At 41.6% G+C, this 23,734-nt stretch overlaps 1 protein-coding gene and 1 pseudogene across 4 annotated transcripts in view; one reads left to right on the top strand and one right to left on the bottom strand.

Moving 5' to 3' along the window:
• Nucleotides 1-23,734, bottom strand: part of LOC105476193 (amyloid beta precursor like protein 2) — a 72,662-nt gene that overhangs the window by 20,180 nt on the left and 28,748 nt on the right. For 2 of the 4 annotated variants that reach the window (XM_071075820.1, XM_071075821.1), the window contains exons 2-7: nt 15,992-16,165; nt 14,914-15,037; nt 4,387-4,499; nt 3,395-3,591; nt 2,701-2,909; nt 1,150-1,317 (exon numbers count right to left, since the gene is read on the bottom strand). In XM_071075820.1, coding sequence (XP_070931921.1) covers nt 1,150-1,317; nt 2,701-2,909; nt 3,395-3,591; nt 4,387-4,499; nt 14,914-15,037; nt 15,992-16,165 — 985 coding nt within the window. The remainder of the gene's footprint in view (nt 1-1,149; nt 1,318-2,700; nt 2,910-3,394; nt 3,592-4,386; nt 4,500-14,913; nt 15,038-15,991; nt 16,166-23,734) is intronic. The other 2 variants (XM_071075823.1, XM_071075824.1) reach the window with 1 other exon arrangement.
• On the top strand, nt 11,279-11,360 carry LOC112425699 (U4 spliceosomal RNA; annotated as a pseudogene).

The following is a 23,734-nucleotide window of genomic DNA, read 5'->3' as shown; positions in this document are numbered from 1 at the left end:
TGGGATTCCTCAGGCTTCAACCCAAGTTTTACAAAGTAGTAAGTCTCACAATAATTTCTATTTCTGAATCTTTCCTGAAAACGCAAGGTTTATTCACCAAGGTTCCCTAAGGACTCTTTTTATTTCACCTTTCAACTGTTACAGAATAAATCAGCTTTCCTGGAGTTGGAAGGGAAGCACTCAAAGCATTGCCGTATTACATTAAGATGTGAAAGATCTTTTGGTAGAAGGAAGGAAGAGGGAACATGAAGAGATTTGAATGAAAATCCATCAGAGCTATAGCCAAATCCTTCATAGCAAATTATTATTCCAACAAATTCCAGAGTAGGAACCAAGAAAAACGGTCTGGCCTGCGGATCTTCCTAATGTGTAGGTTAGTGCTGCAAGGTGAGAGACTGAAGCTCTTAACGAGAAAAAGGAGTAGCCATGGAGAAAAGGGAAACTCTTGGTAGAAACTCTTCCTACCAACGTCCAGCATAAACCCAACTCAACTGAACCACTGACCTTCCCGTCACACCAAAGCACACACCAACTGAAATCCTCTCACTTCCTAAAGCTGTGTGACCCGGTTGCACAATATTGAAACAACACAGTGAGTCACTACCACTTGGCTGCTAGCTCTCCTCTAGAGTGCATTATGCAAGATATTTCAATATTCTAGACTGCCCAAAGTACTTCATTGTCACTCCTTTCAAGAGCAGGCATCCCGTGAGCTGGCATGCATCACAGGGGTCAGAGACAGGGCAGTTCAAAGACAGGAATGTTCAGTGCCTCTGAGCTAGAGCCAGCCCAAGGCACAGCTGCCTTCCCCCACCAACACTACAGTGGCCCGGGGCCTGCAGACTCCAAAGCCGGACGAGAAAGGACAAGCCCCTGGCCGTGCCGCCCGCTATACCAAGGCGGGTGCGCACCACCACCACCGAGCACCACCAGACACACGGTGAGCACAGGACGTGAGAACTGAGCTTACCACTGCCAGAAGGAGAGCAAAGCCTAGACCTAGAAAGCACAAAGATGAGGGGAAGACGACTGACAGCAAACACCCGAGTGGGCAGGGACACCACACAGATGCAGCCACGAGGACGGCGGGGAGACGGACGCCGGACAGGACGGTGCTGCCGCACAGGACCCCCGCAAGGCGGGACTTACTCATCGCTTTACACACAGCCATACAATAATCCTCAGACTCAAAATTGTTCCTGTTGCCGCCGCAGCCGCCATATATAAAGCGCACACACTTTCCCTTGGAGAGGTCGAAGTACCAACGAGGCATCACGGCCCGGCAGGGCCCCGTCATCGCCTCCTGGGAGCAGACAGCTGTGTGAAAACGGTCAGAGTGTCAGCAGGACAGAGGCAGTGACGTCAAATGTTTCAAAATGCTACAGGCCAGCAAGCCGGGGAATGGGCTGGGGGAGGCCTGAGACAGGACAGAGCCCAGAGGCCCTGGCTGGCAGAATGCTCCAGCTCAGGCCGGCCTTGCTGAGGACAAGTTGCTTCCCCATGGAGTAGAGACGTTTAGGAACTGGGATATTTTTTGGCACCCTCTGGAGTCTAGATCTAAGTTTAGATTGATGTAGAGCAATCCCTTTGTCTCACAGCTGTGAGAGCCTCGCATTTCTCATCTGTTCAGTGGAGTTATCTGCCTCGTTTGTCTATTCAGGAGACAATGTGAGTGGAAAGGCTGTTTTAAGTGGTGATACCGGAGTAAAGACTAAAGCACCTAGAACAGACAATTGTTTCCCTTTTTTTTGGAGAGACAGTCTCCCTCTGTCGCCCAGGCTGGAGTGCAGTGGCCGGATCTCAGCTCACTGCAAGCTCCACCTCCTGGGTTTATGCCATTCTCCTGCCTCAGCCTCCCGAGTAGCTGGGACTACAGGCGCCGGCAACCTCACCCAGCTAGTTTTTTGTATTTTTTAGTAGAGACGGGGTTTCACCGTGTTAGCCAGGATGGTCTCAATCTCCTGACCTTGTGATCCGCCCGTCTCGGCCTCCCAAAGTGCTGGGATTACAGGCTTGAGCCACTGCGCCCAGCCTTGTTTCCCATTTTTACGTTCTCTAAGGCAAATCATAAACTTCTCAACTGGTTAAGTAATTTCCCCCAACTTGGGTCCTAAATAATTCTTTAGCTCTTAATTGCTTTCAAATATACAATCAGCAGGAGGCTGCATGTTACTGGCTCTGGAACTACTGCAACCTTTTCTTGTTTTAATTGGCAAGATGAAAAAAAACTGCAGGCCCTAATTTGTTACCAGCAGGTCAATAAATTTCACCCTCCCAACTAAAACATCTGGACAAACAGGGCAGCCTACAGATTAGAACAAACGCAGGAAAAGAAAAACCAGGCAAGCCAGTTCTATTCTAGGAGGCCAGGACTTGAGTGGTATCAAAGAGGGGAGCTTCCCTTGGGGAGGGAATATTTTAGGCTGAACGTGGAAGAATCCTGCTGAAGGGCGGACTATGCTGTCTGTCTTACTCTCTAGTCCTTGTTCTCTAATTCAATCCTACACCTCTCCCTGGATGTGCCTGCCTGCCCACTTCGTTAAGACGGCACCATCACTGCACTGAAGAGCTGAACACACCTTCAGTGCAGAGATACCACCTTTCCGTCTATGACTGACTTACCTGTAACAGATGCAATGCAAAAGTCTAAGTGAATAATTACCATGTGGATTCCAAAGCCATGGCTCTACATGCGGTTACCTTTGACATCGTGACTAATTTCCTTGTCTGACATGGGGCCATCGCTGTTGGGTTCAGTGGGGTTCTCCTCATTGTAGTCATCTCCTTTAAAGGTGTCGTAGTAGTAATCTCGGTCTTCCACCACTTCCTCCCCTTCTTCCTCATCCTCATCATCCTCATCCACAGCTGCTTCTGTGAAATCTTCCAGATCTGCTTCAGTAGGAAATTCACTGAAGGCCAAAATAGAAAAAAGGAAGGTTAATAACTCCTATGTGCAAAGCACAACAATGAGTCCCGTCTCTATTCTGAAACACAAAAACAGAGGCAGGAAATAAGCTCAACGCACATTTCACTGTGCCACTAAGACCCTGAGCCCAGCTACATCAGCAAACGGGGAGCATTTGAATCTAATCATGATAAAACAGTAAGACAAATCCAAATTCAGGAATATTATGTTAAACAAATGGCGTGGACTCTTAAAAAATATCATAGTAACCTGCAGAAAATAACACAGCCCAGAATGATGTAAACACAAAAGTCACAGGTATTCCTGTGACTGGTGACGGCTAGAATGAAATGTAAGCTTAATCAACTCTAGCAGAACACAAAGGAATGCCCAGCTTATCCAGAAGTGAGGGACTAGCAGCCAGCAGCCATCTTTACAGAAGGGCTAACAAAAAGGCAAAATGACTTCACAGCTCAAAGTAGAAGTTACCTTTTATAAATATCATAGTCTTCCTCTTCATCTTCTTCTTCTTCCTCTTCCTCCTCCTCTTCTTCCTCTTCTTTTGACACAGACCCAATAATCTTTGTCTGAGGGCAGCACACATATTCAGTGCCATGGAACTGGTCTACCCCACATGGGAGCAGCATGCCGTAGCTATATAAGGTCATTCCCTGAGTCAGACATGCCTAAAATAAACCCACAGACCATATCAGAACATATTCCAGAGTAAATATAGTCAAATATACTCTGATCTCTACCCTCATCAAAAATAAACCCGTATCAAACCACTTCGCAATGCTGTCTCTTACGAACATGTAAATTTTCTGTCAAAAAATTGTAATATTATTTTAAGATTTATACATGTTAATTTACAACCGGGAAACATGATCTGGTCCAAAAATACTGAAATCCCAAACGTGGAAACAAGTCAGGAAAAGAGACTTTTTCTTCTAATAATGACCAAAACCAGATAAGGTGGTCAATGTTAATTTATATTCATCACTGGTGCAAGCACTACTTCAGTATTTGATCAAAGGAAGATTACTGACAAAAGAGCAGAGCCAACCATGTTACAGAAGACAAGAAAGGGTATTTCTCACCACCAGAAAAGTGAGATGGCATGCAATCCTGCCTGTGCATATGTCCAGACCCACATTTTCTATAACTGGCGATTTCCATGCAGGCCTTAGGGTTAGGATGGTTTCCTGGGAGCCTCACCAGCAGCACACAATATTCTCGCTCAGCCACCTCCTTAACATCCTCAACTTCAGGAGCTGGACTGTCAATGCTGAACTCTCCTATACAAATACGTACTTCTCTCCCAAAAATTTCTAACTTACAAGACAGAAGTTAATTATAAATCTTAAGGAGATAAGGGGGAAACAAAAGTAACTGAAAAGCATGGTGAGATTTGGAGAAAACTGCTACCTTCTCTCCTAATAGATACAACAACAGCTGACTCCCCCGCTCAGTTCTCTTACCTCTTTGACTACTGTGTGCCAGTGCTGGTGATTCTCGCACACCTCCATCCGCTCTTTGTGGAAAAACTGGCACTTTTCTGGAACTAGCAGAACATCACTTACAAATTCACCCACTGGAAAAGAGAACCTTTGTCAAAGTGGATCTGACCACGATTTCAAGGTGAAAATGCCTCTCACTGAAGTTTGTGATGATAGTTGACACAGCCAGGAGCAGTCTAATGTATACGAGCAGGTGCACATCTCATACCTTCAAAGGCTGACTGGACAGTACAGTTCTAGCCAAGCAGCCACAAGAACTCACCAATCTGTCAAGAGCCATGATGCCAGGGACCTCTGAAAAGCCCCCCGACTACAGCCCCGCTGCAGGGCTACAGCAACACGTGACGGGGAATATAACAGGATCGCCACCATGCCCACCTCAAACACACACAGCTACTCTCTCTCCATGGCTCTCACTTCCGTATTTCTGCCCACACCTCTTCTAATCAAACGCCGAAGAAACGAAAACTGGCTGTTCTACTGAAGTACAGATGAATCTTACTTCAGACAAAACACAATGTAATAAATGAATCCAGTAAGAATAATCAATGATTAATTACAAAGGGGCAAAGGTACCTTTACAGTGGGAAGCCTTGGAAAACTACCTTAGCCAGATAACATAACCAATTTAACATACTGATAATGAGCAAACTGGTATGTGTGACGTCCTACAAAAGACTATATCACCTACACGGCGTTTCTGCCAAAATATATGTCATTTGAATCTAATCATGCTGAAACAATAAGACAAATCCAAATTCAGGGATGTTATGTTAAACAAATGGCATGAACTCTTAAAAAATATCATTGTAATGAAAGTTTTTGTTTTTAAAGACAGACTAGGGAACGATTCTAGATGAAATGTAGTATGTGATCCTTTTAAAAAGGAAGATATAAAAAACACTAGTTGGACACTCACGAAAATTTCCCAAACATGACAACTGAATTGTCATTATATATAGGAGAATGTCCCTGGCTCTTAGGAGAAACCAGCTGAAATACTTAGAAATGAACTGTCATGGTAGCTCAACTTATTTTCAAATGGTTTAGCAACACAAAAATATATATGAGATGCAGACAGAGAAAAACATCAGGCAAAATTGGAGAATCTAGGTAAAGGGTATAAAGGTATTCACTATCACATTTTCTAAAACTTGTCCCAAAAAGTTGGGAGAAAGATACACATAGCTGTTTATTTACAGGGAACAAAAGTGGTATCTGATTTGTTTCCAAATAATTAGGGTTGTGAGGGAGTGGGCCTATAGAAGGAGGAAGAGTGGCTCATGAACTGATGACGGTTACACAGCTGGGCAACCAGTACGTGAGGGTGAACAGTACCATCGTCTCGTTTGGCCATGTTTGTAACTTGCCACAAGAAAAGGTTAGAAACATATAATATACACATCACTGGATGGTCACCCCAAGGCTCTGATTCAGCAGTGTAAGGTGAGGCTCAGTAATCTGCACTGCGCATACATCTGCCATGTGCTCCACACAGTGTAGAGGAAGAGAAAGAGAGGGAGAGGGCCGGGCGCGGTGGCTCAAGCCTGTAATCCCAGCACTTTGGGAGGCCGAGGCGGGTGGATCACGAGGTCAGGAGATCGAGACTATCCTGGCTAACATGGTGAAACCCCGTCTCTACTAAAAATACAAAAAACTAGCCGGGCGTGGTGGCGGGCGCCTGTAGTCTCAGCTACTTGGGAGGCTGAGGCAGGAGAATGGCGTGAACCCGGGAGGCGGAGCTTGCAGTGAGCCGAGATCACGCCACTGCACTCCAGCCTGGGAGACACAGCGAGACTCCGTCTCAAAAAAAAAAAAAAAAAAAAAAAAAAAAAAAAAGAAAGAGAGGGAGAGAAGTGTGCTTAGCCCAGGGAGAGATGCAGGAAGCAGAGGCAGGAAGATGCAGCAGGCAGGGTAACCTCTGAGGTTAAGAGGGGAAAACCCTGAAAATATCATGAGAAAGTAATGTGGTCTAAGAAAGGGCTTAGGCTCAGCTAGTGGGAAGTCTATACAGACCCACCCCAGCCTCGCCATCATGGATGGGTCTCTCAGGATCCTCTGCCTTGGGCCTCAGGCTCAAGCACTGAAGTCAGTCTTTCTATTGCCCCAGTGGTAAGAGGAAGGGAGTTGCTGATGTGGTAAGTATGGGAAGACGGGCTCCTGACATAACAAGCTGTAGCAGTGTAGCAGTCCCCCCACATGAAAACAGCGTTACAAATGGCAGTGGCGTTTCTCAGCACTGCTAGCACAGGGATTTGGGGATCAAACAGCTCAATGTGACACTGAAGCAGGAATGCGAAAGTGAGCTTGACACACTGCTACCCTTGAGGACCCCAAAGGCTCTAGGGGAGGCAGTACCTGCATACAGGCTTTAGCAATCAACTAGACTTATAATCACTGCTTAAAAATAGCAAAAACACCAATAGTAAGCTAGAATCTGCCTCTACGGGGACGAACAACCCTAATACTCAAGCTAAGTAAAAATCACTTCAATTCTGACATCCAACCACCAACTCACATGGTTTAGTGTGATTATTCTGAATTAACTAGGCCATTTTTATATTTGTTCATTTATGACAAAAAGCAACAGAAGTATATACTTAAGGAAAAGTATATGTAGGGTTGAATGCCAGGGTTCAATTTCAGCACTGTCATTTACTAAGAGAGTAATCTTAGCCAAGTTACTTAACCTTTCTCTCCCTCAATTTCTTTATCTTGTGGGGACTAAATGACATAATCTATACAACAAGAAAAGCTTAGAACAGAAACTGCTGTTCCACGATTGAGTTTGTTGTTTAAAATAAAAACAGAAACTGATACCTGGTAGGCATTACTGATGTTAATGTTACTGCCAAGTCTTGGGTAATTAGTTTTATACGAACTATACAACCACACTCATAAAGCAATTTATTTTTAAGCAACACTTAATGCACTTTAATTTGTAAAACCTCACTTTTAAATGTACAATTGCAACATCAAAAAAAATTTAAAGCAGCAATTTCACTACTAATCTATATTCTATATAAACACTACAACTTTTTTTGTTTGTTTTTGTTTTTGAGATGGAGTATCTGTTGTCGCTCTGTTGTCCAGGCTGGAGTACAGTGGCGTAATCTCAGCTCACTACAACCTCTGCCTCCCGGGTTCAAGCAATTCTCCTGTCTCAGCCTCCCAAGTAGCTGGGACTACAGGTGCATGCCACCACACCTGGCTAATTTTTTGTGTTTTTAGTAGAGAGACGGGTTTTCACCATGTTAGCCAGGATGGTCTCGATCTACTGACCTTGTGATCCACCTGCCTTGGCCTCCCTAAGTGCTGGGATTACAGGCATGAGCCACCGTGCCCGATCAGAAATACTACAACCTTTAACTAAATCTACACAACACCTTGGATAAACTAAAAAATGATGCAAAGTAAAAGCAAGTTGTGAAAGGTCAGGTACAGTATGATGCCATTAATGTAAATTTTAAAACACAAAAACATTGTTTATAGATGCATGTAAATGTTGCAAAAGAACTGAGTTTGAGACCAGCCTGGCCAGCATGGTGAAACCCCGTCTCTACTAAAAATACAAAAATTAGCTAGGCATGGTGGCATGTGCCTGTAATTCCAGCTACTCAGGAGGCTGAGGTTGCAGTGAGCCAAGATCATGCCACTGCACTCCAGCCTGGGCAACAGAGACTCCGTCTCAAAAAAAAAAAGATGGAGATGAAGCAAACATGACAGAACATTGAAGAACTGCAATCAGGAGGGTGAGCATATGAGCAACCATCACATTATGTTTTATCTCTTCAGGATGCTTGGTATAATATTTCAGAATTAAAGTTTAAAATCAAAACCTTTTTGGAAATGCCAAAAATTTAATAAAATAATTCCATGCTAAACCATAAAATTAAATGCCACTAATCTCCAGCTATTCCATGACTGAGTCAATCTGTCTGATCTCTAAAAATCAAAAAAGAACACCACTGAATTTGAAAACCAACTAAATTCTAAAATTTAACTTTTTTTTTTTAAATGGAGTCTCATACCATCACCCAGGCTGGAGTACAGTGGCGCAGTCTCGGCTCACTGCATCCTCTGCCTCCCAGGTTCAAGCAATTCTTCTGCTTCAGCCTCCTGAGTAGCTGACATTACAGGCGTTCACCACCATGCCCAGCTAATTTTTACTATTTTTAGTGGAGTCGGGGTTTCACCATGTTGGTCAGGCTGGTCTTGAACTCCTGATCTCAAATGATCCTCCTGTACCAGCCTCCCAAAGTGCTGTGATTACAGGCATGAGCCACCACGCCTGGCCTAAATATATATATATATACACACACACATATATATATACACACACACATACACACACACATTTTATTTTTAACAGTACTCTTTGATTCAACAATTCCAGTTCTAAAAATATACCCTAAGGATGTCTGGAGGCAGTGGCTCACGCCTGTAATCCCAGCACTTTATGAGGCTGAGGCAGGCGGATCACTTGAGGTCAGGAGTTCAAGACCAGCCTGGCCAACATGGGGAAACCCTGTCTCTGCTAAAAATAGTAAAAATTAGCCAGGCGTGGTGGCGAATGCCTGTCATCTCAGCTGCAGGGTGGAGGCGGGGGACACACACGGGACAAAGGCTGCAGTGAGCCAAGATCGCACCACTGCACTCCAGACTGGGTGACAGAGACCGTGTCTCAAAAAAAAAATAAATAAATAAATACACACACACACCCTAGGGAAATAACTAGGCAAATGAATTAAAATATTCATTAGTGTTATTAATATCAAAAAACTAGAACAAACCTAAAGGTCCATCAAGAGGGAATTAATTAAATGATAATACATATATATAACAGAATACTAAGGGGTTACAAGAAACATAGCTTATGTGCATATTTAACATGGACATTTTTCCATGGCAGTTTAATAATTTTTAAAATCATTGAACAAACAAAAGCGAACCCACTGCGTATCTCTAACCCCTTCTTCAGGTTAGTTACTTAAGGCCAACTTTATCTTTTTTTCTTTCCAACCTTATCTTTTATTCAAAGATGTACGTACCCCTAAAAGTAGCACATGATAATAAAAGCTCAAAAAATGTCAAATAAAAATAAACAGAACTTCAAAAATAAACAGAGGAGCATATGTAGTATAATCACATTTAGGGAAAAAACATTTAAAAGCATATACATTTCCATGTGTATCCAAGGAAAAATTTTCATCTATACCCCAAAATGTTAATCACAGTTAACTTAGTACAGAAACTGAAAATAATTGCTTTTGTCCCCTTCCCCCAATGCAAATGTCTTTTATTGAAAAATAAACCCCTTTTAAAAAAGTAGACTGAAAAAGGAAACACATTTCAATCCCAGCATCCGCTCTATCATTTCATTGCTACTCTGTGCCTTTGCTACAATTTTTTATCAGAAGCTCCTAGGGAAAAAAATTAACCTAGGCAGATCAGTATTACTCTGTTTTACAGAACATTGAAAATGGTTTGCTCTCACTTTAATAGTTTATATCCAATCTGGTAACATCCTCAATTTAATCAGTGAAGTATAATACAATTGCCACAATTTCCTAAGTCACTGGACAAACATAAAGCTCTATTGTTTTTGCTGATCAATGAATATGGCAACATAGCAAAACCTAACCTATACAATATTCATTTAAGCTGCAGTTAGGATTTATCTCCAATTTCTAATCATCCCTGTGATTCAGCTTTTCTTTCCTACTACTTCTTTCCAGCAGTGCTGTGGCAGCGATCCAGGTTTTAGAGCTTTTTCAGAATTGCTGAAATTCCTTTCAGAATAAATAACAAAGGCTGTTTACCTACTTGAGGAAACCTCCAACACCAACACCCATGCGTATAAGTACATCTACTACATACCCTGACATGACTATTACACACTATATGCCTGTATCAAAATATCTCATGTACTCCATAAATAGACACCTACTGTGTACCCAAAATAATTAAAAATTACAAAAATTAAATAATAAATTTACTACAAAAGCACATGCCAGGTGCAAACAGGAAAACCATGTAATTTAGGGAGCTGGTAAAAGCTGTACCCAGGTGGGAGAAAACAGCCTATGTAACGAGGCCAGGTGGTCACTCAAGGTATGTTTCAGGGAAAACAGGGTTCAGAGAAGTGAAGGATCCACGCTACTTCACACGAGTGGAACATTCACCTTGCACAAGGGTCCACACCAGGAACAGGGTGAACTGTCGATGGCTGTCATGAACTCAAGGGCTAGAAGATTTGTAAAAGGACCACATGCAATGGACAAGTGAACTACGCCAACAGACCGAGGTACAAACGCAGAAGGCAGCACCTCAAAGCTGCTGAGACCAGTTTTGTTTTCAAAGTAGATATTACATCAGAACTTTCGTAGTTTTTATATCACAATAACACTACCTGTCCAAATCTGTGTCCAAAAATTACCAAAAACAAAAAACAAATCATCTAAGGCCCAGATCTGGATTTCAAAATAGCGTTCCCCACTAAAAGAAACCACGGTGTCTTAAAGCAAACTCCAGGAGTGGAGTAGGGAAAATACAGAACGGACTTGGAGAATCTTTTGTATCAGAAAGTAAAGTTCTCAAAGAATGATAGGGACATGTTAAAAGGACACAGGAACCAGCATAAAGGGGCCCCCACTGGCCAAATGCAGACAATGAGTATAAAATAAAGCAAATGAATGTGGACACCATCTTAGCCAGGTGATGAAACAAACTGGTATCGCACAACTCCTACTACGATGCAGTGAGAACACTTCTGTGATACTCCCCTCAAAAATGAACACATCAAAAGGATCACAGAAAAACACAAATTGCAAGGCATTCTATAAAGGAACTGAGCTTTGTGCAGGGGCAGTATTGTAGCCAATGAGGTTTATCCAAGGCGTGAATATTGCTAATTGAAAACTTTTCTATAAAGGAACTGGCCTGTAGTTAAAAAAAAAAAAAATCAATGTCACAAAGGAAAGGAAATATGCAACACGGAATCTTAGATTAGGTCCTGGATGTTATTAGAACAGGTGAAACCTGAGTAGGGTCTGTAGATTAGATATTGGATCAACTAGATATTGTCTATAAGATCTTGATTTTTGATGACTATACCATGGTTACGTAGGATAATTTCCTTGTTTTTAAAAAATACACACTGTGGTATTAAGGCATAAATATATCATGTTTGCCTTATTGCCAAATGATTCAAAAAACAACAAATCTCAAGTATGTGTGTGAGGGGTGGTGGGAAGGGAGGATAAGATTTTTTACCACATTAATCAAATGTTAACAGTTGGAAAATCTGAAATCTGGGTGAAGGGTACACAGAGGAACTCTGTGCCATTTTTGTAACCATTCTGTAAATTTGAAATTATTTTTAAACTATTATTTTTTAATTTAAAAAAGTAATAGCAACTCTAGAAGACTATCATCAAAAGGCTTTCTAAGGAGTCTATGGGGGAAAAAGGTGGTGGCCATTATTAACTAAATGATATCAGTTCTGCCTGGGTGCTCAAAGGGGAGGTGACAGTGGAAGGGACAGGGAGACATCAAAATCTAACTGACAATGGAGAACTGCAATATGTCTTTCCCACTCCCTCCCTTAAACTCCAGTCATGTCGTCCCTCATTAGTTTAGGCTCAGGCAACTGTGCTTATGTAAAAATACCAACGGATGTCTCTACCGATTGGTTAAGAAGTTGTCCAAATGGATGCTGGGGTAAACATGAATAACTGTCTGAAGTAACACCAAAGATTGTATAACGCTTTATTCAGTGACCACAATGCAAAGAAGGTACCAAATGGATTATGGTTAAACTGTCTTTTATGCATTTCATTAACAGCATTATTGTCTGGTTCTGTAACATGCTAACAAATTTAAATTATATCGTTTGGGAAACAAAGCAATAAAATAAAATTTTGGTTGTGTACCAACTATAGTAGCATTCTTGTGTTATAATTATCGTAAACAGTATATCCTATATTCTAGGCACTACCATGGTGCTGAGGGGACAAAAAAGACTAAAACAGGGTCGCTGCTGGCAAGGTGTTCACAGCATAGTTGGAGAAAGGTCTATGAACAATCATGGTACAGTGTGGTAAGTGCAATGGCAACAGCACGGAGTATTACAGAAACCTGGATGAATGGATAGAAAATAAGACCAGGAAAGCCTCCCTTTAAAGCAGGCAACTGCTGAGGTAAGCTGTGCAGGAAGAGCTTCCCAAGCAAAGTCAGCAGAGGAAAGCCATTCCAAATGCTGAGAGCTTGATGGTGCGTGACCAGCACCCTGGGGTGGTCAATGCTGATAAAGTCTAAAGCATGAGATCACAGAGACCAGGGGAGAGTTGAGCAAGGGCCAGATCCTGGAGTTTTGAAGCCATGCTAACGAGTTTCAACATTCAAGAATTTGTGCATGAGAGACATGATTCGGTCTTTATTTTCAATCGGCAGGCAACAGATTGGACGACCAGCACTGAGAAACAGCATGGAGGCTGCTCTTGGCCCAGACAAGAACTGACCACAGGCTGAGCTAGGGCAGTGGGAATCTGATGCAGGAAGAGGACACAAGCCAGAGATGACCACATTTTTTACTCATAGCACCCTGAGTGTCTTAGGAATTTTTTCACAGGACTCCTGGGCAAAAAAATACCTAAAAGTTAAGTAGTTAGAGCCAACAACTTAATACATACTACGTCCTATCACCTTAGTGCCCACTGGGCCCTGCACACCTCCCCCAACTGCAATCAGACCGAACATCATCACCCTCATTTTTTTTTTCAGTGATTTTCAAAAGATACTTGCTTTTTATCACAGGAATAACTAAAAACAGAGCTTCACAGAGATATGAAATCATCAAAATAAATGATCTCACGTTGAAACTGTAAATTACTTCCAGCTAGTAGTTTGCAAAATGCCTGACAGATGTCACTACATTTCCCTTGAAAAATCAAAAATATCCCGGAATGCCCTGTGAGTTTTGCTGCAATGCCCCAAGGAGCCTTGGCACACAGTCTGAAAATCATGACTATAAGTCTATTTAAGAGGTAAGTATCAGGCTGGCTCAGAAACTGACCGGATACAGGGAGATAAAGGATAACAGAAGAATAAAAGAGTCTCCCAGGTCCCACTCAGATGTCTGGGTGGGGAGTGAAGCTGGAAGGTGACAAGGACAAACAAGAGGAGATAATCATGCTGCAAAGTCTTTAGGGGGAGCAATCAGAAGGAATGATTTCAAGCACTTTCTATCCACTGTCTACAAATATTCCAGGATAATCTCATTTCACTTTTAGTTTGAGAATGTTTTTAATGAATGAATGAAACCTCATACCTAGAGATTTCTCAGAGCCAAACAGAATAGAAAGCATCCTTAAACCACATCACACCAGGTTTTTAACAAGTCTCCAATCTTGAGATGCCCAGTTTTAAAGTAAACAGTGGTAAGCACACATGATGTCCCTCTTTCTCCTTACGAATACTTTTAAAACAAACTTAATTGCCACACACTTTAAACACTGTTGTTCAGGGGTGCTGCCTCTTCCTGTTGCTTGGCTATTGCCCCTTGCTACATGTGAGAATGAGAAAAAGTATCACATTCCACTTTGCTGCCATCAGCAGTTGAAGGAAAGGTTTTAAAGAAGGAAGGGAGGAAGGAGAAAAAGTTAATAGTTCCAATTACATATAGCTATAGAATCACTCAGGATGTCTATATTAATGCTGTATCTACTTTAATCCCATCAGGGCTAATCTAAAATTGACTGTTTTTGCCCTTTGAAGTTTCTGTGACCAAATCTGTTCCTGAATCACCCAGACCACAGATAGGTGAGTGTAATTCCAATGTATCAGGCATAAATGGTTAAAATGAATATATTCCCTGAGCATTTGAAGCAACAACTCTGTTTCTGCACAGCAAACTGTTACCATTTTACTCAAATTGGCTCTGAATGTTGACACCAGCAACACAGTCATGAATACCCTTACCAGCCCCAAACCCCTCAGAATGGCAGGTCCTATAAGCACTGGCCCTGGTACCCTTGACTGTCCACAGGCTGCTGCTATAAGTCACTTTTCTTTCTCCTGAAAAATACCAGCAGTTTGGTCAAATGGTGCAAACGTGTGTGGGATGAAGTAAGGGAAACAGAAGACTCTTCTCCTGGGGCTGCTTTCTTTAATACTACTCCCCACTATCACCGTAAACCACTGATATCTAACAATGTGAGCGCATAAGTGCGACTGCTCTGTGGGTAGCACCCTTATGCAGTGCCAAGGAAGAATGTCTACAATGGGAAGGCAGTTAGTCATCACTGAGAGGAGGTCAACCACCGACACTCGAAGCCAGTAAACACCCCTAAGAGAAATTCTCCCCAATAAATTCATGCCACACTCAGCTTCTTAACAGGTGTAAATATTTCACTGTGAGCCAAGAGAAAATTAAATTTAAAATGGGAGGGGGCTGGCACTTCCTGAAAAGTAACCAAGAACACTCACCAAGACACTTGAAAGGTGTAACAGTGTGACTCTTGCATTGCTTTTTGTCCCTCCGGCACCAATTGTCAATAGTGACCCGCTGGTTTGCCTCCATCACATTTGTGATCTGTAGCTCTGGATACATCTGTTAAGAAAACAAAAACACACACAATAAATCAATCTGCAGACAGACACGCACATGCAAGTAAGGATGGAGTATCTAAGTTTACTCAGCTTCCACCCTTATCCTATAATACATCTAAAGTTCCACTCTATTACCCCGGCTCCAACTGAAGTCATCAAATAAAAAGATACTGTATTCGTTTTCTTTTGACAGTTCAGACCTCTGAAAACTTCCATGCCTTCTCTTTTCAAAAAGAATATATATTTAAGGACAAACAAAAGCAGCAAGCTTTTAGCCCAAAACAAATTCATGAGATGTCAAGTTTGCTTGTAGAGCAGGTGTTGAGTTGATGAGTCCATGAGGCGAGTCTATGGAAACGTCTGTCAATGAAATTACAGAACTTCACCCTGGCCCTGTGTGCTCATCTTGGTAAGAAGCGGTGGCTCATGCTATAATCCCAGCACTTTGGGAGGCCAGGGAGGACTGCTTGAGGCCAGGAGTTTGAGAGTACCCTGGTCAATGTAGCAAGACCCTGTCTCTATCAGAAAAAATAAATAAAAGTTGTGACATCTCATATCATTTTCTCTTTAACCCAAAGTTGAATCAGACCTGAGATGATCATTTAGAATACTGGTGGCTTTCTATCGGTAAGTAGAAAAGACAAGCATACACCTGACATGTTTTGTTTTCCATCTTCCAAGACAAGTGGGAGGACGAGAACCACGCTGCACTTCCATGGTACTTGCCAGGCTTCCGCAGCATCCCTTCCTTCAACAACTGAGAGCTCACAGAACAGGCAGGCAAAGCCTTCGAGAGGTCTGGGTCATATCACACATTTAGAAACAAAAGGCTTGGGGCTCCAGTCATTAGCATCTTGGTCTTAGGTCAAAAGAGAATGACAATATCTATTTCTAAGGTAAACAGATTCAACCCTGCCCCAGAAAAATGGTTTTAACTTGCCGGCAACACCCTTACCTCCTGACAGTACTGAAGAACTTCTTCTTTTGTTTCGAAGCAGCTCTTGGTGCCTGTTGGATCAGGTTCCCACTTCCCAGTCTGAATGTTCACATGCATATTTAACTGCCCACAAAACATTGCGATTTGAGGTTCAGCAACAGCAAATCCTGTTCCAGCATTGGCTGCAAGAGCCTACCAAAGGAAAAAAAATTGCAGGTTTACTCCAAAAAGGCTAGCACAGAGGCAACAGTCATTCAGGTTTGTGACAGAATTCATCTTTTAAAAACCTTAATTATTTACTATTTGTATCTTTATAAACAAATCCTTTTCCCAGGAATTGGAACAGAATAAAAAGTGACTTTTGGATGTATATGATCAAAGTTAAAGGCAAAGGAAAAATCTTATTTATTATACTTTAAGTTCTAGGGTACATGTGCACAATGTGCAGGTTTGTTACACAGGTAGACATGTGCCATGTGGTGTGCTGCACCCATTAACTCATCATTCACATTAGGTATATCTCCTAATGCCATCCCTCCCCGCCTCCCCACCCCACAACAGGCCCCGGTGTGTGATGTTCCCCACCCTGTGTCCAAGTGTTCTCATTATTCAATTCCCACCTATGAGTGAGAACATGCAGTGTTCGGTTTTCTGTCCTTGCAATAGTTTGCTCAGAATGATGATTTCCAGCTTCACATCCATGTCCCTACAAAGGACACTAACTCATCCTTTTTTATGGCTGCATAGTATTCCATTGTGTGTATGTGCCACATTTTCTTAATCCAGTCTATCATTGATGGACATTTTGGTTGGTTCCAAGTCTTTGCTATTGTGAACAGTGCCACAATAAACATACGTGTGGCATGTGTCTTCATAGCAGCATGATTTATAATCCTTTGGGTATATACCCAGTAATGGGATGGCTGGGTCAAATGGTACTTCTAGTTCTAGATCCTTGAGGAATCACCACACTGTCTTCCACAATGGTTGCACTAGTTTACATTCCCACCAACAGTGTAAAAGTGTTCCTATTTCTTCACAGCCTCTCCAGCACCTGTTGTTTCCTGACTTTTTAATGATCACCATTCTAACTGGTGTGAGATGGTATCTCATTGTAGTTTTGATTTGCATTTCTCTGACGGCCAGTGATGATGAGCATTTTTTCATATGTCTGTTGGCTGCATAAATGTCTTCTTTTGAGAAGTGTCTGTTCATATCCTTTGCCCACTTTTTGATGGGGTTGATTTCTTCTTGTAAATTTGTTTAAGTTCTTTGTAGATTCTGGATATTAGCCCTTTTGTCAGATGGGTAGACTGTAAAAATTTTCTCCCATTCTGTAGGTTGCCTGTTCACTCTGATGGTAGTTTCTTTTGCTGTGCAGAAGCTCTTTAGTTTAATTAGATTCCATTTGTCAATTTTGGCTTTTGTTGCCTTTGCTTTTGGTGTTTTGGTCATGAAGTCCTTGCCCACGCCTATGTCCTGAATGGCACTGCCTAGGTTTTCTTCTAGGGTTTTCATGGTTTTAGGTCTAACATTTAAGTCTCTAATCCATCTTGAATTAATTTTTGTATAAGGTATAAGGAAGGGATCCTGTTTCAGCTTTCTACATATGGCTAGCCAGTTTTCCCAGCACCATTTATTAAATAGGGAATCCTTTCCCCATTTCTTATTTTTGTCAGGTTTGTCAAAGATGAGACAGTTGTAGACGTGTGGTATTATTTCTGAGGGCTCTGTTCTGTTTCAATGGTCTCTATCTCTGTTTTGGTACCACTACCATGTTGTTTTGCTTACTGTAGACTTGTAGTATAGTTTGAATGAACAAGTTTATCTCATGTTGGGTAAAAATAATTAACTATTCCATAAGATCTGTCTTTGGCCTGTAATCCTTTTATGTGCAGTCTAACCATTAACAGTTCACAAACTATAGGTGAGAAGTAACATTACGACAGCAAGGCTCCTGCAGACACGCACGAGAAAAGCACAGGCATCAGCCGGGCATGGGGGCTCACACCTGTAATCCCAGCACTTTGGGAGGCCAAGGCAGGCGGATCACATGAGGTTGGGAGTTTGAGACCAGCCTGACCAACATGGACAAACCCCATCTCTACTAAAAATACAAAATTAGCCGGGTGTGGTGGCACATGTCTGTAGTCCCAGCTACTCAGGAGGCTGAGGCAGGAGAACTGCTTGAACCTGGGAGGCAGAGGTTGCGGTGAGCAGAGATCACGCCATTGCATTCCAGCCTGGGCAACAAGAATGAAACTCCGTCTCAAAAAAAAAAAAAAAAAAAGAGAGACAGACAGGAAGACAGAAAGACAGAAAGACAGACAGGAAGGGAGGAAGGGAGGAAGGGAAGAAGGAGGGAGGGAGGGACAGAGGGAAGAAGGAGAGAGGGAGGGAGGGAGGGAGGGAGGGAGGGAAGAGCACAGGCATCTCTCTAGAAATACGCCATTACTCATGGTTATAGCCATAAGAGTTAAGTGTCCCCAGATGCAAAACTTTCTTCAAAATTAAAAAAAATAAATAACAGTTCTTAAGTTAAAACTTGTGGAGGAGGAGGGTTAGATTATATGGTCTACTATGTTGTTCTTTTTAAAAACAGCATATACATAACATGGTTTTCCTATTAACAAGAAAGGGTAGCTTTGATGCCCCCACCTTTTTTTTTTTTTAAAGACAGGGTCTTGCTCTGTCACCCAAGTGGAGTGCAGTGGGGCAATCTCAGCTCATTACAGTCTCGACCTCCTGGGCTTAAGCCATCCTCCAGCCTTAACCTCCTGAGTAGCAGGGACCACAGGCATGTGCCATCACACCCAGTATATACATATTTATCTTTTGGTAGAGATGGGGTCTCATTATGTTGCCCAGGCTGGTCTCAAACTTTTGGGCTCAACTGATCCTTCTGCCTTGGCCTCCCAAACAACTGGGATCATAAGCGTGAGACACCACGCCTAGCTGACTTTTAAAATATATGGAAAACGTACAATTTTCTAGGAAACATTTATTTATGCTGATGAACTACACAGACACGAACAATCCTTCTAATCAGGAACTTAAATTTGATTGTGAAATATATTATGGTCTTTTTCCTGGACCAATTTACCATCTGACATATGTTTTGCTTCGAAGCTTATTAAAATAAACCTGCTTTCTACTAGTATAAGAGAAGGAAGCACCAAACCTAGTTGGACAGCTGAGAGAAAGCTAATTTGGAATTAAAATGTTGCCAATATCTATCAGGGCTGAAAAACACCTCAATTAAACCCAACAAACAATTAGCACCTTTATTAACTAGAATTGACTTTACTCTGCTGGGATGAATACTCATTTATTAAAGTGGAAGGCCCTATGCCTTCAGTATGAATGCATGTGAAGCTACAGACTAACGTGAGCTCCTGCTTCCCCCAAAGAAGGAAAAAACACCTAAAGATATGTGTACAAAGGAACACACACCTATTCATAGGTAATACTCTAGTGGTGCTCAATTCAAACAAATCAAAAGGTATAAAGGATGCACAAGACAGACGTGCTTAATTTTCACACTTAGTTCAAGATGTGTACCAAGCCGGGCATGGTGGCTCACACCTGTAATCCCAGCACTTTGGTAGGCTGAGGCAGGTGGATACCTGAGGTCAGGAGCTCGAGACCAGCCTGGCCAACATGATGAAACCCTGTCTCTACTAAAAATATAAAAATTATCCGGGCGTAGTAGCGCGCCTATGGACCCAGCTACTTGGGAAGCTGAGGCACTAGAATCACTTGAACCCTGGAGGCAGAGGTTGCAGTGAAGCTGAGATTGCGCCACTGCACTCCAGACTGGGCAACAGAGACAGAGAATCTGTTTCAAAAAAAAGAAAAGATGTGTACTAAAAAGCCTGTTCTTTTATAATCTAAGGATTATGACTAGAAACTTGGATTGTGTGTGGAGAAAAATGGGGATATCTAAAGATAAAGGTAAGGAAACCCCAGGGATATTTTTGTGTACTGAAACCAGTGCTCTCACCCGAATCCTTTGCTTCCCACTTCAAAAGCTCAGATAGAACTAAGTGAAGAAAATCAAGAAGACATGATAAATAAGTATATGAAAAGCCAAATCTACAGGACGGAAGGAATGTGCTTCCTAAACCTGCTATGAAAGAACTCCTATAGTTAAATCTGAAAGCTTCTGAGCAGTGTTTCCTAGATTCTCTCTGGCCTTCTATATTTTTACATTAAAGGCAGCTAGTAAACAAATCAGATTTCAGGTGGTATTTAATCTTTCAGCAGTACAGCCTGCAGAAGGAGAAACCATTTACCCCTTAAATTCCAAAAATGAATATAGCTAAGAAACAGTAATTAGTTACATGAGGTCACCCAAGCCACAGCGTGGAATGGTCAATTTCATCATAAAAAGCCATTTATCAGCACCAAAGATTATGTTCCACATGTTACTCATTACGGTTGTTGGCTGAAAGACCACAAGAGTTCCAACTGTATAAATGTTCAGTTTATGGGTCAACCACTAAGGTCAACACATCAGTGGTAAGTGCATTTCGGCTCTGTGCTGAGATGGTCAGTACTCTCTTCCCTAAAGAGAATCTTAAAATACCAGAGGTTAAAGCAACAGGAAGAGGCAGCTAAACACCAAACGGATCCTCACATCAGTTACCACCAAGAAAAAGCAGAGAAACTGGAATCAATCCAGACAGCTAATATGCTGTAGTGATTCACTTTTGAGTTCAGAAAGATTAATCCTTGTGGTCATGAGAGACTCTCAAGAAGGTATCATCTGAAATATAAAAAGCCTCTGTGGACCATGTTTTAGGAGTCAACTAATCAAACATACCCCAACCCTACCTAGAGTATAGGAGGCTAATTTTTTCTGTAATGTTTGTACTTCTACCTTGAAAATGCCCTTATTTAATGTGCTCTCCATTTCCTTAAGCACAGACTGTGCCTTGATCCATTACATCAACATATAAATCAATCTGTTTCCTAATCTAACATGTTACAAATGGGATTTTGCTGCCAAGTCAGCACTTCTGATATCCTGTAAACCTGGAGTCCTCTACAAAAAAAAATTAATGCCCCATGCGTTGGCACTTAAGCCAGTCCTTGTGATCTATGCACATTGCGGCACTTTTAAGGCTTGGAAAACAAATTGCATCAACTGCTTCCCTAGCCCAGCACTTCCATTTTGCTTAATAATTCATTCTTAATAAGAAATTCCATTTTATTAATCTGGCTTGGGGAACAGTTTAGCAATCCAAGGACAGAAATTCAACTTGGTAAAAAGTGCTTCTAGTAACCTGGTCGAAAACCTGAAATGGCTTAAAGAAATAAATACGTAAATCTAAATAAATCTAAGTCTCAACCTACTTTAAATCAAGGCCTTTAATCACCTCAAGTGATGCAACTCCTGGGCCCATCTAAGCCTACCTTCCTTCACAAAGCCCTCAGGACCAGGCAGTCCTCTCACTCCAAAGCAAATGTGCACACCCAGTTATCTGTGCCCTCACTGAAGCTACTACTCCAGGATCAAATCTGCCTCCAGGGCTTGTGAAGGTGCCTGCCATAGACGGAGCCTCTTCCCATGGACACGGTTTGATCCTACTACTGGGAGAATCAGGTCTCTTTGAATGGGAATCCGGCTTTATGAGCCACACGAGTATTCAGGTCTCACCCTGCGAAGGCAAGGTAACACCGTTCTAGTTCTAATAAACGCGGAAAGAAGCAGGCCTTTGAGGCATCTAGTTACCACTCGCAAGCTACTGATAGCGAAAGGTATGACGCTCTTGCTCAAAAACCTTTTTTAAGGAAAAGTCGGTAAAAGGACCATCTATTAAAAGATATGAAGATCCTATATATTATTTTCATTCATATTTGTTCAAATGCTGAGGTACTTCAAGATTCACAAATTAAAGCAACTTCAATTTATGCCCATGATGAACCTTCACCAAAGATTTACTAAACTGAATGAAGTGGAAAAAAAAAAAATCCTGTTCTTAGTATCCATTCAAGGTATCTCACCCAAGATATTAGCTACAAAAGGGAAAACAATTACTTGAGAGCAGAGACACCCACCAGACACCTACATTAATCTCATCCACAATGAGACATTTGAGGGTGCTGATCAGGGAAGACCGGGGACTGCAACAGATCTGAGAAGACTAAGCAGAAATGACAAGTAAATGCAATGCAGGCGCCTGGACAGGATCCCGGAACAGGAAAAGGACATTAGTGGAAAAAACTGCAGCAATTATTTGAATAAGGTCTGTAAGTCAGTTAATAGTGCTGTGCCAGTAGCAAACCTCCTGGTTTTGATCACTGCATTACAAGTTATGTAAGATGTCAACATTAATGGAAACAGGGTTACAGTATAGGGGAACTCTTGTAGTATTTTTGTGACTTTTTTTTTTTAAGTCTAAAATTTGTTCAAAATACAGTGTTTTTGTTTTAAATTCTGCTTATTATATGCCTAGAATTCAATCTGGAATGCATTGTTTCAATATTAAGAGTCTAATCTGTCAAAAAGAGAAGACACAATTTGAGGCGGAGGAACTAGTAAGTAAAATTGGAACAGGTTCAATACCTGAAAAGTGTATTGTTCTAAACACACGGGCACGCATCCTAATACAGTAAAGCCCCAAGTGTACACATATTAAATTATATTTTTCTGCAACTGGAAGACTATTATGATTCTGACCCAGAGCCTCATGTGTAAGAAATACCACCTGTTTTTACTGTCCAAACAGTGACCACAATTTGAAATCTTAAGAGTATCTTTTTCAGCAGCAGAGAAGTAAAGCTTCAAACCACTATCTAATAAAATAGCAAGATTCTTGTTAAGCATTTTCTGGTTTTATAGCAGTAAAATGAGAAAACCTATTCTTGAGAGTTTGCATTACATGAATGGAAAATTCTTGGTCTTTTTATTTTTTAACATTTAAACTTAATTCTAATTAGAAACTGGTGAACTGGGTGTAGGGGGAAAACTCTAAGTGTAAAAGGTCATTATTCTTACAGTGACATATGCCAGCGGTTAGGTATCATTTTCAAAGGCAGTAATTTATACAAATAACCCCAGCTTTTATTAGAGCTTTAAACATTAAAGTATAAATGAGGTATCATTTCCAAGATTGAAAATGGTTTAGGCTGTCTCCAACGCTTTTTATGGAAATGTGGTAATTTGTCCATCTGGATTATAGTGGTAAGGAGCCAAGCATCATGATTTAATAGAGGTCTGTCTTTCAGTATGTGTCTGAGATCAGAACTAAGGGAAGTTTTTGAAAATATGAAAATATACAAATACATAAAATACTTTCATTTAAAAAAAAAAAACATGCAGAATGGTGTTCACACACCTGAAATTCTCAAATGAACAGGTTCTTCATCGGTCCCTGTGTTTTTTTCTGATTGCCATTATAAAATAGGAAGTCCAAGAAACTTATTTCCAGGGGGTATGGAGACACTAGAGACTGGCCTTGGCCAACCATTACTCTTCTACTCACTGTACTACTGACGTGGGAGAAAGACTAAGAGTGTGGCTTTAAGGCACAGACACACAGTGACTGAGCCCCATCTCCATCACTGACTGGCTGTGCCAACTCTGGCAGGTCACCTAGCCTCTCTGGGCCTCAGTTTCGTCATTATAAGGTAATGACAATAACAGTTAACTACACATCAGTGCTGCTTTGACGTTTAAATGAGTTAATACATGTTAAGTGTTTGAAAAGTGCTTGTCACACAGAAGCGCTCTTCAAGCATTGGCAGCTTTTATTA

This window comes from Macaca nemestrina, chromosome 12 (genome assembly GCF_043159975.1).
Source record: "Macaca nemestrina isolate mMacNem1 chromosome 12, mMacNem.hap1, whole genome shotgun sequence".
In the NCBI taxonomy this organism is placed as follows: Eukaryota; Metazoa; Chordata; class Mammalia; order Primates; family Cercopithecidae; genus Macaca; species Macaca nemestrina.
Note: the sequence above shows the minus strand (reverse complement) of the source record. Positions and strands in the feature narration are given on the sequence as shown.